Source organism: Rana temporaria, chromosome 6 (assembly GCF_905171775.1).
Source record: "Rana temporaria chromosome 6, aRanTem1.1, whole genome shotgun sequence".
Classification (NCBI taxonomy): Eukaryota; Metazoa; Chordata; class Amphibia; order Anura; family Ranidae; genus Rana; species Rana temporaria.
Window position 1 is genome coordinate 12,418,089 of NC_053494.1, and position 14,202 is coordinate 12,432,290.

Sequence of the window (14,202 nt, forward strand, 5' to 3'; positions counted from 1 at the left end):
GGCATAGTGAGGCTGCAATAATGGGCACAGTGAGGCTGCATGGATGGGCACAGTGAGGCTGCATTTATGGGCACAGTGAGGCTGCATTGATGGGCACAGTGAGGCTGCATTTATGGGCACAATGAGGCTGCAATGATGGGCACAGTGAAGCTGCAATGATGGGCACAGTGAGGCTACATGGACTGGCACAGTGAGGCTGCATGGACTGCACAGTGAGGCTGTATATTGATGGGAACTGGTGAGGCTGCATTGATCTCCTGTATCATGTCTACATTCTCTTCATCATCTTTAGTATCATGTCCTCAGTCTCTAATCATCTCCTGTACCACACCCACAGCCTCTGATATCTCCTGTACTATGCCAGCAGCCTCTGACCATCTCTTGTCTTAGATCATGTCTGCAGTCTCTGAGGGAGTCTGGAGAGGAGTCAAGAGTGAGAGCGCCGCTGGGATGGGGGTCATGGGAGAAGCCAGACATGTATGGACTGTGGAGAGGAGACTATAGGATAAAACCAGAGCCACCAAGCTGGAGCCGACTGACTGAGCCCTGCAAGGTGCACTGAGAGGAGGTCAGTGAAAGCGCGCCAGGCAGTCTGGGGGGGGGGGGGGTCACTGATGTAATAGGAGAGTGAATACAGCAATGTAAGGGGGCACTAATATAAAGGGTTCCCCCTTATATCAATAACCCCCCCCCCCTTACCTTACATCCAGCATCATCTCTTTCCTTCCCACATAGACCTGCCCACTGCTCCAGACTGACATCCACCCTTTAACCACTTAAGGACCGCCTAACGCTGATGTACGTCGGCAGAATGGCACGGTTGGGCACATCAACGTGTATGTATGTTGATCTTTAAGCCCAGCCGTGGGTCGCGGTCGCGCTCCCGCGACCCGGTCCGAAGCTCCGGGACCGCGGGACCCGCGGACCGATCGCCGCTGGAAGTCCCGCGATCGCTCCCCGGAGCTGAAGAACGGGGAGAGCCGTGTGTAAACACACCTTTCCCGTTCTTCACTGTGGCGATGTCATCGATCGTGTGATCTCTTTTATAGGGATACACAATTAATGACGTCACACCTACAGCCCACACCCCCCCTACAGTTAGAAACACAGATGAGGTCACACATAACCCCTTCAGCGCCCCCTAGTGGTTAACTCCCAAACTGCAACTGTCATTTTCACAATAAACAATGCATTTTAAATGCATTTTTTGCTGTGAAAATGACAATGGTCCCAAAAATGTGTCAAAATTGTCCGAAGTGTCCGCCATAATGTCGCACTCACCGAAAAAATCGCTGATCGCCGCCATTAGTAGTAAAAAAAAAATAATAAAAATGCAAAAAAAAACTATCCCCTATTTTGTAAACGCTATAAATTTTTGCGCAAACCAACCGATAAACGCTTATTGCCATTTTTTTTTTACCAAAAATAGGTAGAAGAATACGTATCGGCCTAAACTGAGGAAAAAAAATGTTTTTTTTTATATGTTTTTGGGAGATATTTATTATAGCAAAAAGTAAAAAAATATTGCATTTTTTTTCAAAATTGTCGCTCTATTTTTGTTTATAGCGCAAAAAATAAAAACCGCAGAGGTGATCAAATACCACCAAAAGAAAGCTCTATTTGTGGGAAAAAAAGGACGCCAATTTTGTTTGGGAGCAACATCGCACGACGGCGCAATTGTCTGTTAAAACGAAGCAGTGCCGAATCGCAAAACCTGGCCAGGTCCTTTAGCTGCATTTTGGTCTTAAGTGGTTAAGGCATTAAGATATTTATATAATTCCTTCTGAGAGCCAACCCACTGCTTGCATCAGAGCTGAGGGTTCTTGGGGGAAGAACTGAGGCACAGCACCATTCCAACCCCTTCCTTCCCTGCCATGATCTGCATACATTGCATAGAGAAGCAGAGACCCATCCGTGCAATGAAAATATAATATTTTATTTGAAATTTTATTAACATCTTAATGAAGGAGAGAAAAGGAAGAAACAGAAAGATCAAAAATATAAGCAAATTGAACTACAGCTTTAACGGTTCTCTTTTGTATTTACAATTTTCTGTGTCCCATTTGATGGATTTCTTCTTATTTCCTGTCCCAGAGATACAACAGGAAGCGAGAAATGTTCTCCAAAGTTAAAGAGAAATACACACTTAAAGTGGAAGTCTGGGCTAAAAACTAAAATCCCTGCATCTATAGCCACCAACATTCTAACACTAACCTATCTAGCCCCGAAAAGAAGAAATCCGTATATACATACCTTTTCTGCAGGTGATCCCACTCGACTCTCAGCGGCGGAAGCTCTGCAGAGGACACGGCCGACAATGGTTGTGAAATTAGTTACTATGGGGGCTTCCGTTGACGGACGTGTCCTCTGCACCCGCCCACACAGCGACGCCGCGGCTAACAGCTCAGCGTGGGATCAGAGCTTCCGCCGCTGAAGATCGGGTCGGTGCGCCTGCAGGAAAGTTATGTATATTGATTTTTTTTCAGGGCTGGATAGGTTAGTGTTCGAATGTTGGTGGGTATAGATGCAGAAATTTTCGTTTTAGCATTGACTTCCACTTAAGCCCACCACATACTACAATCTCCTTTAGGCCCCCTTTCACATGGGTGGACTCAGCTTTTGCTCATTGAGTTATCTGTCCACTGATCTCCTGCTGGTCAGAGCAGAGCGGGAGGAGGAGGACAGGTCCGTGTCTGCTCAGTTTATGGAGAGCGGACATGGACAATGCCTGGTCTGCATTATGGGTGGGCAAGTGTGAACGGATCCTGCTCTCCATTTACACCCGACTGTCCTCTGATCCAACCCACCTAGACAGGATAAGAATAAGAATGTTGTAAATTATGGTTTTATAAAAAACACCGGAGATACCAGCTTCGCCCAGGCTCCCTCATCCAGATAGAAAGCAGCATGGAGGGGTTCGGTGAAGATGGTGGTGAAGGTGTGGAGGTGTCTGATGGGGTCACTCAGCTGGTAGAAGGACAGACGGCCACCTTCATAATCCAAATATAATCCCAATCTCTGGACAGGAGGACTCCGGGTATAACAATTTTTTCTGAGAGTCGTGTAGAGATGCATATTCTTTTCTATTTATGCAGAAACTCCAGGACTCGTTATTAAACCCAATACTAGACGCATCTCCATCTCTCTCTATACTGGGATAGCAAACACCCACATCCCAATTCCCACAGTCCACCGACCTCTACTTCCCAGTAATGTCTCCCATGGGAAAAACTTTCCTTAGTCATCACCTGACTGTATTCTGTAAAATCTCTGTGGTAATTCTGGTTTAACCATGTGTCTTTCAGCGTCGAATGCTGTTCTCAGATCATCGGATAAAGCCACAAATGTATGGGCAGTTTTTTTATCCAGTCGTAGATCATTTGTATCCTGTGCAAAGAAATCGGTTTTAAATTGCATATTAGTAATAAGGTCGGTTTTAGATCTGTGCAACACGAGAGAGATCATAAAATCATCCAGATCAGGAACAGAAGATTCCTCCACATTCTGGTCTCCTGTGTCAGATTCCTGATCTTGTAGGACAGTTATTGGGTCGGTCATGTTACACAACTTCTCGATGTGGCCAATTTTCCTGGACAGCTCGTCCTTCTGTATCTCCGACTGTTTGGTGAGATCAGTCACTGATAATGAGACCTCCTCTACCTGTCTGGAGATCTCACTCAGGACTCTCTGTTCCTGGACCTCCAGCTGTCTCCTGATATCCTCAAACAGGGCAATGACCCTCTTCTTCTCATCATCTGCTTTTTCTCGAGCTTTTCTCTCTTGGTCCTGTAGGTTCTGAATTTTATGCTTAGTTGTCTCTTTCTTTCTAGTCAACATTTCTAGAACATCTCTCAGTTTCTCCTTCTTCTTCTCCAAAGCTTCTTCTAGAGGTTCCACTTCATGTCCTTTATGTTCCCCCACAGACAGCAGGACGCACAAAGGCAGACGGCGTCCTTTGAACAGAAATACTTCAGAAGTCCTTGTGGATGGAGCATTTTTTTACTACTGAAGGACAAGGTGGATTCCACCAACACATGGTCCACTTTTTTGTTGTGGGCTGTCAGGTGTTTATCACACATAGAAGTCTCACAATGTAGACAAGTCTTGACGGCTCCCACTGGAGAATCCACACAATACGTACAGAGAATCTCACTGTTCTCCTCCTTTTGTTGTGTAGATCTGAAGTTGTCCACAATGTTACACAACTTCCTCCTCTTCTCCATCACTGGATGTTCTACATACTCCTCTCTGCACTCTGGACAGGAATAAACTCCGGACCCCTCCTGTGTATCCAGAGCAGTCACAATACAATCCCGGCAGAAGATGTGTCCACATCTCAGTGACACCGGCTCTGTATAAAGGTTCAGGCAGATGGAGCAGCTCAGCTCGTCTCCTAGAGCAGCAAACGCCATTCTGGGGACAAGGAAGAAGAAACCCAACTAATTATCTGTTTTTATAATGAGGCTTCACAAGTTACCCTACAGAGGACAGAAAGAACCCAGAGCAAGTGATTTTTACTCTTTGTATGTTTTAAGGATTCTAAATAAAACATAACACATAAAATACAGAGGAAAAGCTACTTATCTCTAACTCATTCTTAGGTATCAATTGCGTAGACGAGAAAATATTTTTCTATGAGGCTGTGATTAAAAAAATCGACTTTAAAATGGGCATAGGTAGCGGGTGTAATGCTCTGTGGGATGTGTAACCTTTGTTTCACAGATACCAGCCATGTCTCGACTCTGTCAGACCTGGGCTTAGCCCTTCCTTCTCTGAGCTGGCTGCTCAGTTGTCGGCTAATTGCCAGCTCCTATCTCTCCACAGTGACTCACCTGTTGATGATATCCTGCTTGTCAGTCCTGCCTACTTGAGCCGCCCAGCTCTGTTGTTCTCTGCCTTCACCTTGGTCAACATCACAGAGACCATCTCCTGTGTTCCTGTTAAAGACTTGCTTGGCTGATGTTCCTTCTGGCTCCAGATCCTGCTTGCTGTTCTACTACGTTTATCTCTGGCTCTATGACATTTAGCTTGGCTGGCGATCCGGTTCCTGAACTCTGGCTATGTTTTGACTACCCTTACTTTGTTTATCTTTTTATTATTATTATTAAACAAGTGTGATTTAACTGTACTTCTGTCTCAGTCTGATCATGGTTTCTGTCAGGACTCTTACTACACAGATGTCCTTGATGATGCCCTGGAGGGGCGAACGCGCGTCAACATAATTTCCGGTCTTTGTTGAACCAGTGACGCTGCTTCCGGTCACCGTGGAATGTACGCGAACCCGGAACACGCTGATTGTTTTTGCCTATTATCTCGTGAGTGATGCATGCCAACAGCGCAGTGTTGTTTATACTGGCGGTACTTCACATGTATATTTTTCTCTCCTTTTCCCTCGTCATATTTTATTGTCCTCACCTTTGCTGAGATCTGTGGAATCATCTCAGGAATCTAAATACCCTTATTACAGGGCTCGACAAATCCCGGTCGCCATGGCGACTAGAAATAGCATCCTGGCGACTTGGCTTGGAAGGTGGGCAAAAAAGTCCCCAGCTCTTCCTTGTGTGAGCTGGCGCCATCTGGTGGTGGCCATTGGTATTACAAGTTAAGCATTATAAGTTTAAACAGCAATTCTAATGTAATTTTTCACTATTTTCACTGCCATCTTCTTCCCTCTAATTAGAACCCACAAACATTATATATATTTTTTATCCTAGCACCCTAGAGAATAAAATGGCGATCGTTGCAATACTTTCTGTCACGCCGTATTTGCGCAGCGGTCTTACAAGCGCACTTTTTTGGGAAAAAAATAAAAAAATTTTAATTAAAAAATAAGAGTAAAGTTATCCCCATTTTTTTAATATTATGAAAGATAATGTTACGCCGAGTAAATTCATACCCAACATGTCACGCTTCAAAATTGCGTCCGCTCGTAGAATGCCGACAAACTTTTACCCTTTAAAATCTTCATAGGCGACGTTTAAAAAAATCTACAGGTTGCATGTTTTGAGTTACAGAGGCGGTCTAGGGCTAGAATTATTGCTCTCGCTCTACCAATCGCGGCGATACCTCACATGTGTGGTTTGAACACCGTTTTCATATGCGGGCGCTGCTCACGTATGTGTTCGCTTCTGCGCGCAAGCTCGTCGGGACGGGGTGCGTTTTCTGGCTCCTAACTTTTTTAGCTGGCTCCTAGATTCCAAGCAAATTTGTCAAACCCTGCTCCATCATAATACTCCTTTTACCGAGATTGTAAAATTAATGACTGGAGATCCCTAAAGTGAATCTTGCAATAAAAGCAAAGTCCATTTAATATACCCATGGCCACTCCCCAATGAGAAAAAAAGTTTTTAAAGTATTAATAAAAGTTTTTTTTCAGATTTGGATGGAGTGGTAAAGGGGATAGACCCCCTGTCAGGTTTTTATTGCTGTGTGTCCCTGTTGGGGAGTCTCATTCTCTCTAATTGTCACAAGGCAGGGTTTGAGTCAGTGGTTGTCAGGGAGCCGACATCCGCCAGCATCCTAACAACCAGGAGCCCAGAGCAGGAAGGCGTCACACTTAACGGTGGTAATAATATCGCCATTTTTTAATTCTGCTATAAAAACACATCCAATAAAAAAATTTAAAAAAATCGAATTTCTTCATCAATTTAGGCCGATATATATTCTTCTACATATTTTCGGTAAAAAAAAAAAAATCACAATAAGCGTATATTGATTGGTTTTCGCAAAAGTTACAGCGTTTACAAACTATGGCAGTGTTTCTCAACTCCGGGCCTCAAGGCGCCCCCAACAGGTCATGTTTTCAGGATTTTCCTCAGATGAAACAGCCGTGGTAAATACTAAGGCCGCGTACACGCGATCGGTCAAAACCGATGAAAACGGACTGAAGGACCGTTTCACCGGTCCAAACTGATCGTGTGTGGGCCCCATCGGTCGGTTATCCTTCGGTCAAAAAAAAAAGAGAATTTGCTTTAAAATTTGACCGATGGACGCCGACCGATGGGTCAAAACCGATCGTTAGTATGCAAAAGCATCGGTCAAAAGGCCGCGCATGCTCAGAATCAAGTCGACGCATGCTTGGAAGCATTTTTAGCACGTTGTGTGTTTTACGTCACTGCGTTCTGACACAATCGTTTTTTTAACCGATGGTGTGTAGGCACATCAGACCATCAGTCAGCTTCATTGGTTAACCAATGAAACAGTCAGATTCATCGGTTTTGACTGATTGTGTGTACGCGGCCTAAGGCATTGGAACCGATCAAATCACCTGTGCAAAATAATGTAAGGCTTGAAAACATGACCTGTTGTGGCGACTTGAGGACTAGGGTTGAGAAACGCTGAACTATGGGACAGATATAGGGTCTTTTTTTTATATATATATATTTTTTAGCAGTAATGGCAGCGAGCAGTGATTTTTTAGTGGCAATGCAACATTGCGATGGACAAATCTGACACTAAGGCCGGGTACTAACGAGCAAACATGTACGGTGAAACCGGTCCGTCGGACCGTTTTCACCGTACATGCCTGCCAGAGGGCTTCTGTACGATGGTTGTACACATGGTTGTAAACATTACGCGGACGCGGGGCGTGTCCGCGTCGTCGCCGCAATGATGACGCGGCGACGTGGGCGGGCCTGCCATTTAAAGGCTTCCACGCATGCGTCGAAGTCATTCGACGCATGCGAGGGACGGCGGGCGCTCGGACATGTACGGTAGGTCTGTACTGACGACCGTACATGTCCGAGCGGGCAGGATTCCAGCGGACGGTTTTAAAAACACGTCCAGGAATATTTGTCTGCTGGGAAAAGGCCCGGCGGGCAAATGTTTGCTGGAATTCGGCCCGCTCGCGCCTACACACGACCGAACATGTATGCTGAAACTGGCCCGCGGACCAGTTTCAGCATACATGTTTGGTCGTGTGTACGGGGCCTAAGTGAAACGTTTTGGGGACCAGTGACACTAATACAGTGATCAATGCTAAAAAAAAAAATAAAAAAAATAAAAAAAAAATGCACTCTCACTGTACTAATGACACTGGCAGGAAGGGGTTAACACCAGGGGTGATCAATGGGTTAAATGTGTCTCTAGGCAGTGCTTGCTTACTGTGTGGGGGATGTTCTTTGACTAAGGCTACTTTCACACTGGGGCGGTGGGGCATCAGCAGTAAAGTGACGCTATTTTTAGCCTTTTACCGCCTTTTTGGCTGCGCTTTTTCGGCCGCTAGTGGGGCGCTTTTAACACCCGTTAGCAGCCGAAAAAGCTGCCCATTGATTTCAAGCGCTGCAAAGAGGCAGCTTATAGGACTTTTTTTTACCGCCCTGCCAGGGCACCGCTCCAGTGTGAAAGCCAGAGGGCTTTCACACTGGAGTGAGAGGAGAGGCGCTTTACAGGCACTGTTTTTTTAGCATTATAGCGCCTGTAAAGCGCTTCAGTGTGAAAGCAGCCTTAGCTCTGGTTCACATCGGTACGATTTGAGATGCGATTTGACATGTCAAATTGCATCTCAAATCGGTGGCATTTGTCGGCAATGGCACCGTCCTAATCGGTGAGACGCCGCATCTGCGGCACTGCACCGATTAAAAAAAGTAGTTTCTGTACTACTTTTTGCGATTTCGGGCCGCGATTTACATTGACATCTGTGCAGAAACCTGCGCAGGAAAAGAAAAAGGCGTTTGATAAATGATTGCGCAAAAAAAACGCCATTTTATTCCATAGGGTGTCTGCTAAAAACATATATAATGTTTGGGGGTTCTGAGTAATTTTTTAGCAAAAAAAAAATTGATTTTTACATGTAGGAGAGAAGTGCCAGAATAGGCGCGGTATGGAAGTGGTTAAGCAGTAAAAGTGCAAGTTCACCTTCAGCACTAAACATCAAATCATTCCTAGCAGAGGAGAATCTTCAGAATCATTTCTTTCTTTTCTAAACATTCCTCACCCCGATGTTCTCTGGATCTCTTCTGAGGCCTTCTACAAAATACACTCAGAGCTCCTCTTCTACTTCCTGCTGGTAATGTCACCTGGGAGTTGTAGTTCCCTGAGATAAGAAGACACTACAGGTCCCATGAATCATTGCATTCTCTGTGTGCTGATAGGAGCCTGGGGCTGGTCAGTCATGAGGAGTGTAACGGTCACCACCGTTTACGACTTTCCATCCCAGTCACGACAGCTTATCGACACTCCAACCGACAGGACCCGATCCATATCAATTTCCCAGAATTAAGACGAGACACGCAGCTCTGTACTTGTTCCAAATGTAATGACACTTTAATGATTTCTCTCAGTCTTTTTATATAGTACAACAGGTCACAGAATTTACAGGAACAATCAAACTGTCCCCCCCCCCCCCAATCACACACTAAGGCTAATTACTAAACATTCCTCAATTACTAACAACAAAAGCCTTCACCCACTCCGTCTCCGCATACCGCTTGACACCTCTGAGCATCAATAGATTGTAGACAGGGTTATCACACATAAGCTGTCTATAGTATGCATAATTAGAGTTCTGGGAGCAGACCTGGGATTAACACCTGTCCGTTACAACACCTTTACACAAGGACAATGGAATGTCCTCCAAGCCCTGATGCAATTAGCATGTCACTAGACTAATCATAGAAATGAGTCATAGAATATTGACTGGTTGGGGTCACAATTAACCAACATCTTGTAGTCTCTCAAGATCCTGCAATATGAACTGTCCGTGATGTCAAATCTCATGTAATCCATGAATTACGATTCACTTGCCACTCCATGCCCAAAGGGCACAGAGTGGACTCAGACCCAAGAGTTATCAGTGACGCTGACACAGGAGTATCCCCCATCCTCACAAAGTCTTTGGGTGTCACGGGTCATTCCGTTACAAGGAGATTTTTCCTCCTCCCCCTCCTGTGATCTCCACATTGCTGTGACTGGAGGGGGGGAGGGGAGAGCTGGAGGAGACGCAGACATTTTGTCTCGCTAGTCTGTCATAATAATAATAATAATAATATGAAGAACAAGGAGTTGCAAGAGATCAAACATTGCAAAGTCCCAATATATACATCTGTCTATATACAGTGTGGGCAAGATTCTCAAAGGCGTTACGACGGCTTAACGCCATTTGCGCCGTCGTAAGTCCTAATTTGGACCGGCGTATCTATGCGACTGATTCTTAGAATCAGTTACGCATAGATACCCATTAGATCTGACAGGCGTAAGGCTCTTACGCTGTCAGATCTTAAATGCAATTTTTTTTTCCCGCCGCTAGGTGTCGCATCGTCGTTTTCCCCCCGTCGTCTATGTAAATTAGCTAGTTACGCGAGATTCCCGAACGTACAACACAGTGATTTTACGACGTTTCCGTAAGCGTAAACTTGCCCCTGCTATAATGAGGGGCAAGTTTACGTAGGTCCGTCGTATGCCATGTTAAGTATGGCGTCGGGTCAGCGTCGGCTTTTTCCGTCGTTTTCGTAAGTCGTTCGCGAATACGACTTTATACGACGGAAAACGTCAATGACGCCGACGTGAGCGTCGTTGACGTTTTCCGTCGTGAGCTGGAGCATGCGCACTGGGCTATTTTTCCGCCCGGCGCACGCTCAGTTCGATCGGCGCGGGGGCGCGCTTAATTTAAATACAAGCCGCCCCCTTTGAATTACGCGGCCTTACGCTGGGCCAATTACACTACGCCGACGCAAATTACGGAGCAAGTGCTTGGAGAATACGGCACTTGCTCCAGTAATTTGCGGCGGCGTAGTGTAAATGGCTTACGCTACGCCGCCGCAGATTCTACAAGAATCTGGCCCTAAATTGTCAAGAGTATTGGGACGCCTGCCTTTACATGCACACTTTAGTCAACTGCTGGTGGTTAAATAAAAAAAAATCCTGCAAGACAATGTCATAATGTGCTAGTATGCTTCGCATGCTAGCACATTATGAGAAACTTACCTTAGAACAAAGCCCTCCCGCTCCGCAGTGTCACTGCTGAGACAGTTGGGGCCAGGGACCCGATGACATCATTCCCGCGCATGCGCACTGCTTTTTCCCGCACTTGCTCTGAAGGTCCTACACTGTAAGCCGGACCATCAGAGCGCACGCCGGAAACTCTAGGTACTGTGATATTCACAGTACCTAGAGGTAAGCCTTATTATTATAGGCTTGCCTGTAGGTACAAGTAGTACAGAGTTTACTACCACTTTAACCACTTCAGCCCCGGACCGCATTGATGGTCAAAGACCAGGCCACTTTTTGTGTTGCGGCACTGCGTTGTTTTAAATGACAATTGCGCGGTCGTGCGACGTGGCTCCCAAACAAAATTGGCGTCCTTTTTTTTACCACAAATAGAGCTTTCTTTTGGTGGTATTTGATCACCTCAGCGGTTTTTAGTTTTTGCGCTATAAACAAAAATAGAGCGACAATTTTGAATAAAATGAATATTTTTTACTTTTTTGCTATAATAAATATCCCCCAAAAATATATAAAAAAAAGATTTTTTTTTTCCTCAGTTTAGGCCGATACGTATTCTTCTACCTATTTTTCGTAAAAAAAAAAAAAAAAAATCGCAATAACCGTTTATTGGTTTGCGCAAAAGTTATAGCGTCTACAAAATAGGGGATAGTTTATGGCATTTTTATTAATATTTTTTTTTTTTACTAATAATGGCGGCGATCAGCGATTTTTATCGGTACTGCGACATGATGGCGGACACTTCGGACACTTTTGACACATTTTTGGGACCATTGGCATTTTTATAGCGATCGGTGCTATAAAAATGCATTGATTACTATAAAAATGCCACTGGCAGGGAAGGGGTTAACACTAGGGGGCAAGGAAAGGGTTAATTATGTTCCCTGGGTGTGTTCTAACTGAAGGGGGGGTGGGGACTGACTGGGGGAAATGACTGATCACTTGCAGTGCACTTGTAGTGCAGAGTGGATTTCCCTTTAGTAAATCAACCCCGATGTGTCTTTCATGTGCTACATTAAATTTCCTTGGCTGATCACTGCATCTACATCCTCAACGTTGCCCGATCAATGGCATCTTCAGGTGAGAAATACAGGCAGATACTTAATCAACATCATGCCATACTATCAGGGAGACGTGATTGGCCCCAAACGTATTCTGTAGCAGAACAACCATCTCTTCAGTGTAAAGAAGAGTCCTGGAGGTGATGGTTTGAGCCCCCACAGAGCCCTGATCTCACCATCATGAAGTCTGTCTGGAATTCTATGAAGAGACAGAAGGATTTGAGGCACCCGACATCCACAGAAGCTCTTTGCTTAGTGTCATTCCTTCGGCCTACAAGGAAAAATAATATCTTCTGGACTTTCAATACCAACATTGTTCACTAGATGCCACTCTTAACAAAAGACTATTGATGGGCAGTGTTCTATGATTAAAGATTACCAGACTCTCTTATCTGGTTGCCTTTTATCATCTCTCCTCCCTGTATGGCCCCACCCCAGGCCATCCCAGGGACTCTATATTAACTACTGCACTGCTGGTCTGCGATGCTGATCAACGTTGTGTGTTAGCTTTGTGTTCCTGCTTGCCGTGTGCTACGTTAATATCTCTGTGTACCGACTTTGGCTTATCTACGACTACTCCTGTTTGCCTGTGACCCTGACCCTTGGCCTGACCCTTGGTTATTCTCGTCTGCTTGTTGCCCCGACCTCGGCTTACCCTTCACTATTCCTTGTGTCCTGAGTGGTTGCTTCCCCTCTCTCCCTACGAAGCGTGACCTAGGGGACTCTAGGGGCCGCGACCTGGATCCAGTTGCAGCGAAGGCCATCCTTACCACTAGAGGCTCTGGTGAATACCAAACTGGATCTTAGACTCCGCACCCTGGGGAATCTTTGGTTAGCTTCCTGTAGGATTCCTTGTTTGTGCCCCAGTAAACCTCTTCCCCATATCCATTCTGTAGTCCTTCCGCAGCAGTCTGCCATTGGGTTCACTACCTTGTGGTGCATCCCTGCCTCCAACAGGGTGCACTTGTCATCTGACCACAGGTGACCTGACAGCTATAGTCCTGTTCCTTCTCCATAATTCCTTAATCAAAATGTTGGGATAAGGTGCATTATATAGGGTGTCTACCTATCGTCAGACCATAAAAACCCTAGATCAATTAAAATATATATTTTTGAACACATTCTTACTTTAGAGCCTTTCTTTAAACCTGCCTTTTGTCAACGAGAAAACTGCCCGCAAAAAAATTAGAACCTGCTCTATTCTTTCTCGTCGTTTTTCCCGTTGTTCTTTTTCTCGTCGCGAAAACCGCTTGTGTGTATGCTTTTCTGAGGGGAAAAACGCTCATGCTCAGGATCAAGTATGAGACGGGAGCGCTCGTTCTGGTAAAAGTAGCGTTCATAATGGAGAAAGCACATTTGCCACGCTGTAACGGACTGAAAAACACGAGGGTGAAAAGCGCGAATCGTCTCTCATCAAACTTTTACTAACACGAGGATCAGCAAAAGCAGCCCAAAGGGTGGCGCCATTTGAATGGAACTTCCCCTTTATAGTGCCGTCGTACGTGTTGTACATCATCGCTTCGCGCAAGTGTTTTTTTTTATTTTTATGAATGTGTGCATGCAAGGCAGTGTTGAGAGGAATCACGTTGAGAAAAACGTTGTTTTTTGCATGACAGGAAAAACGGTCGTGTGTACGCAGCATTAGAGTTTAAACGGGGGTAATTTCACAAGAGATGGAAAATTTTCCTCAAATCTATAGAGAACGAACGAGGTTCTAAATGTTGAATTCGCTCCCAGCTGAGAAAAATCATAAACTAGCCTTTTGTGCATTCTCTGGGCAAAGTTAATCTGAAAGCAGAAGGATCATTCTATGAAAATTGAGACTTTGATATGATAATCAAAAAATAAAATTTAGTCAAGTTCAGGAAGGCGCCAGAAAATCGATTTTGATAGTTTGAATGAAATACTACAGGTGTAAGGCCAGCTTTACTTAGTAAGTTTACCCAATAATTTCTGGCATATTCATTTTGTAATGGCCAGGGCTGGTGCAAGGATTTTTGACACCCTTGGCGAAACCTCATTTTGCAGCCCTCCCCATTGGCTACGCCCCTGACCCCACCCCCTTTACACTGCCCATTTATACGGTGGAGGTGGTGGGGTGGATATTTTTGCGGTGCCTCTCCACCTATTTTTTATTGGCAGACCTGCACCTGCGGCTCTGGACCCAGCCTGAAAAAAAAACGTGGCGGCACCAGATTGC

At 45.1% G+C, this 14,202-nt stretch overlaps 2 protein-coding genes across 2 annotated transcripts in view; both read right to left on the reverse strand.

Annotated features, from left to right (window-relative positions):
• Positions 1-8,982, reverse strand: part of LOC120943109 (E3 ubiquitin-protein ligase TRIM39-like) — a 29,096-nt gene extending 20,114 nt beyond the window's left edge. Inside the window, exon 1 of the mRNA XM_040356231.1 lies at positions 8,936-8,982. The gene's annotated coding sequence lies outside the window, so the exon portion shown is untranslated. The remainder of the gene's footprint in view (positions 1-8,935) is intronic.
• LOC120944348 (E3 ubiquitin-protein ligase TRIM8-like) lies at positions 3,238-4,412 on the reverse strand. The gene is made up of 2 exons (XM_040358400.1): positions 4,004-4,412; positions 3,238-3,953 (listed from the first exon to the last, which is right to left on the reverse strand). The coding sequence occupies exons 1-2, from the start codon at positions 4,410-4,412 to the stop codon at positions 3,238-3,240; spliced, it is 1,125 nt and encodes a 374-aa protein (XP_040214334.1).
• Positions 8,983-14,202: the final 5,220 nt, after the last annotated feature.

Bases quoted from the DNA above. Each gene is read 5' to 3' on its own strand.
- LOC120944348 (XM_040358400.1), bottom strand. From the start codon at position 4,412: ATGGCGTTTGCTGCTCTAGGAGACGAGCTGAGCTGCTCCATCTGCCTG. The intron at 3,954-4,003 runs GTAAAAAAATGC...TTCTGTTCAAAG, and splicing joins ATCCACCTTGTCCTTCAGTA to GACGCCGTCTGCCTTTGTGC.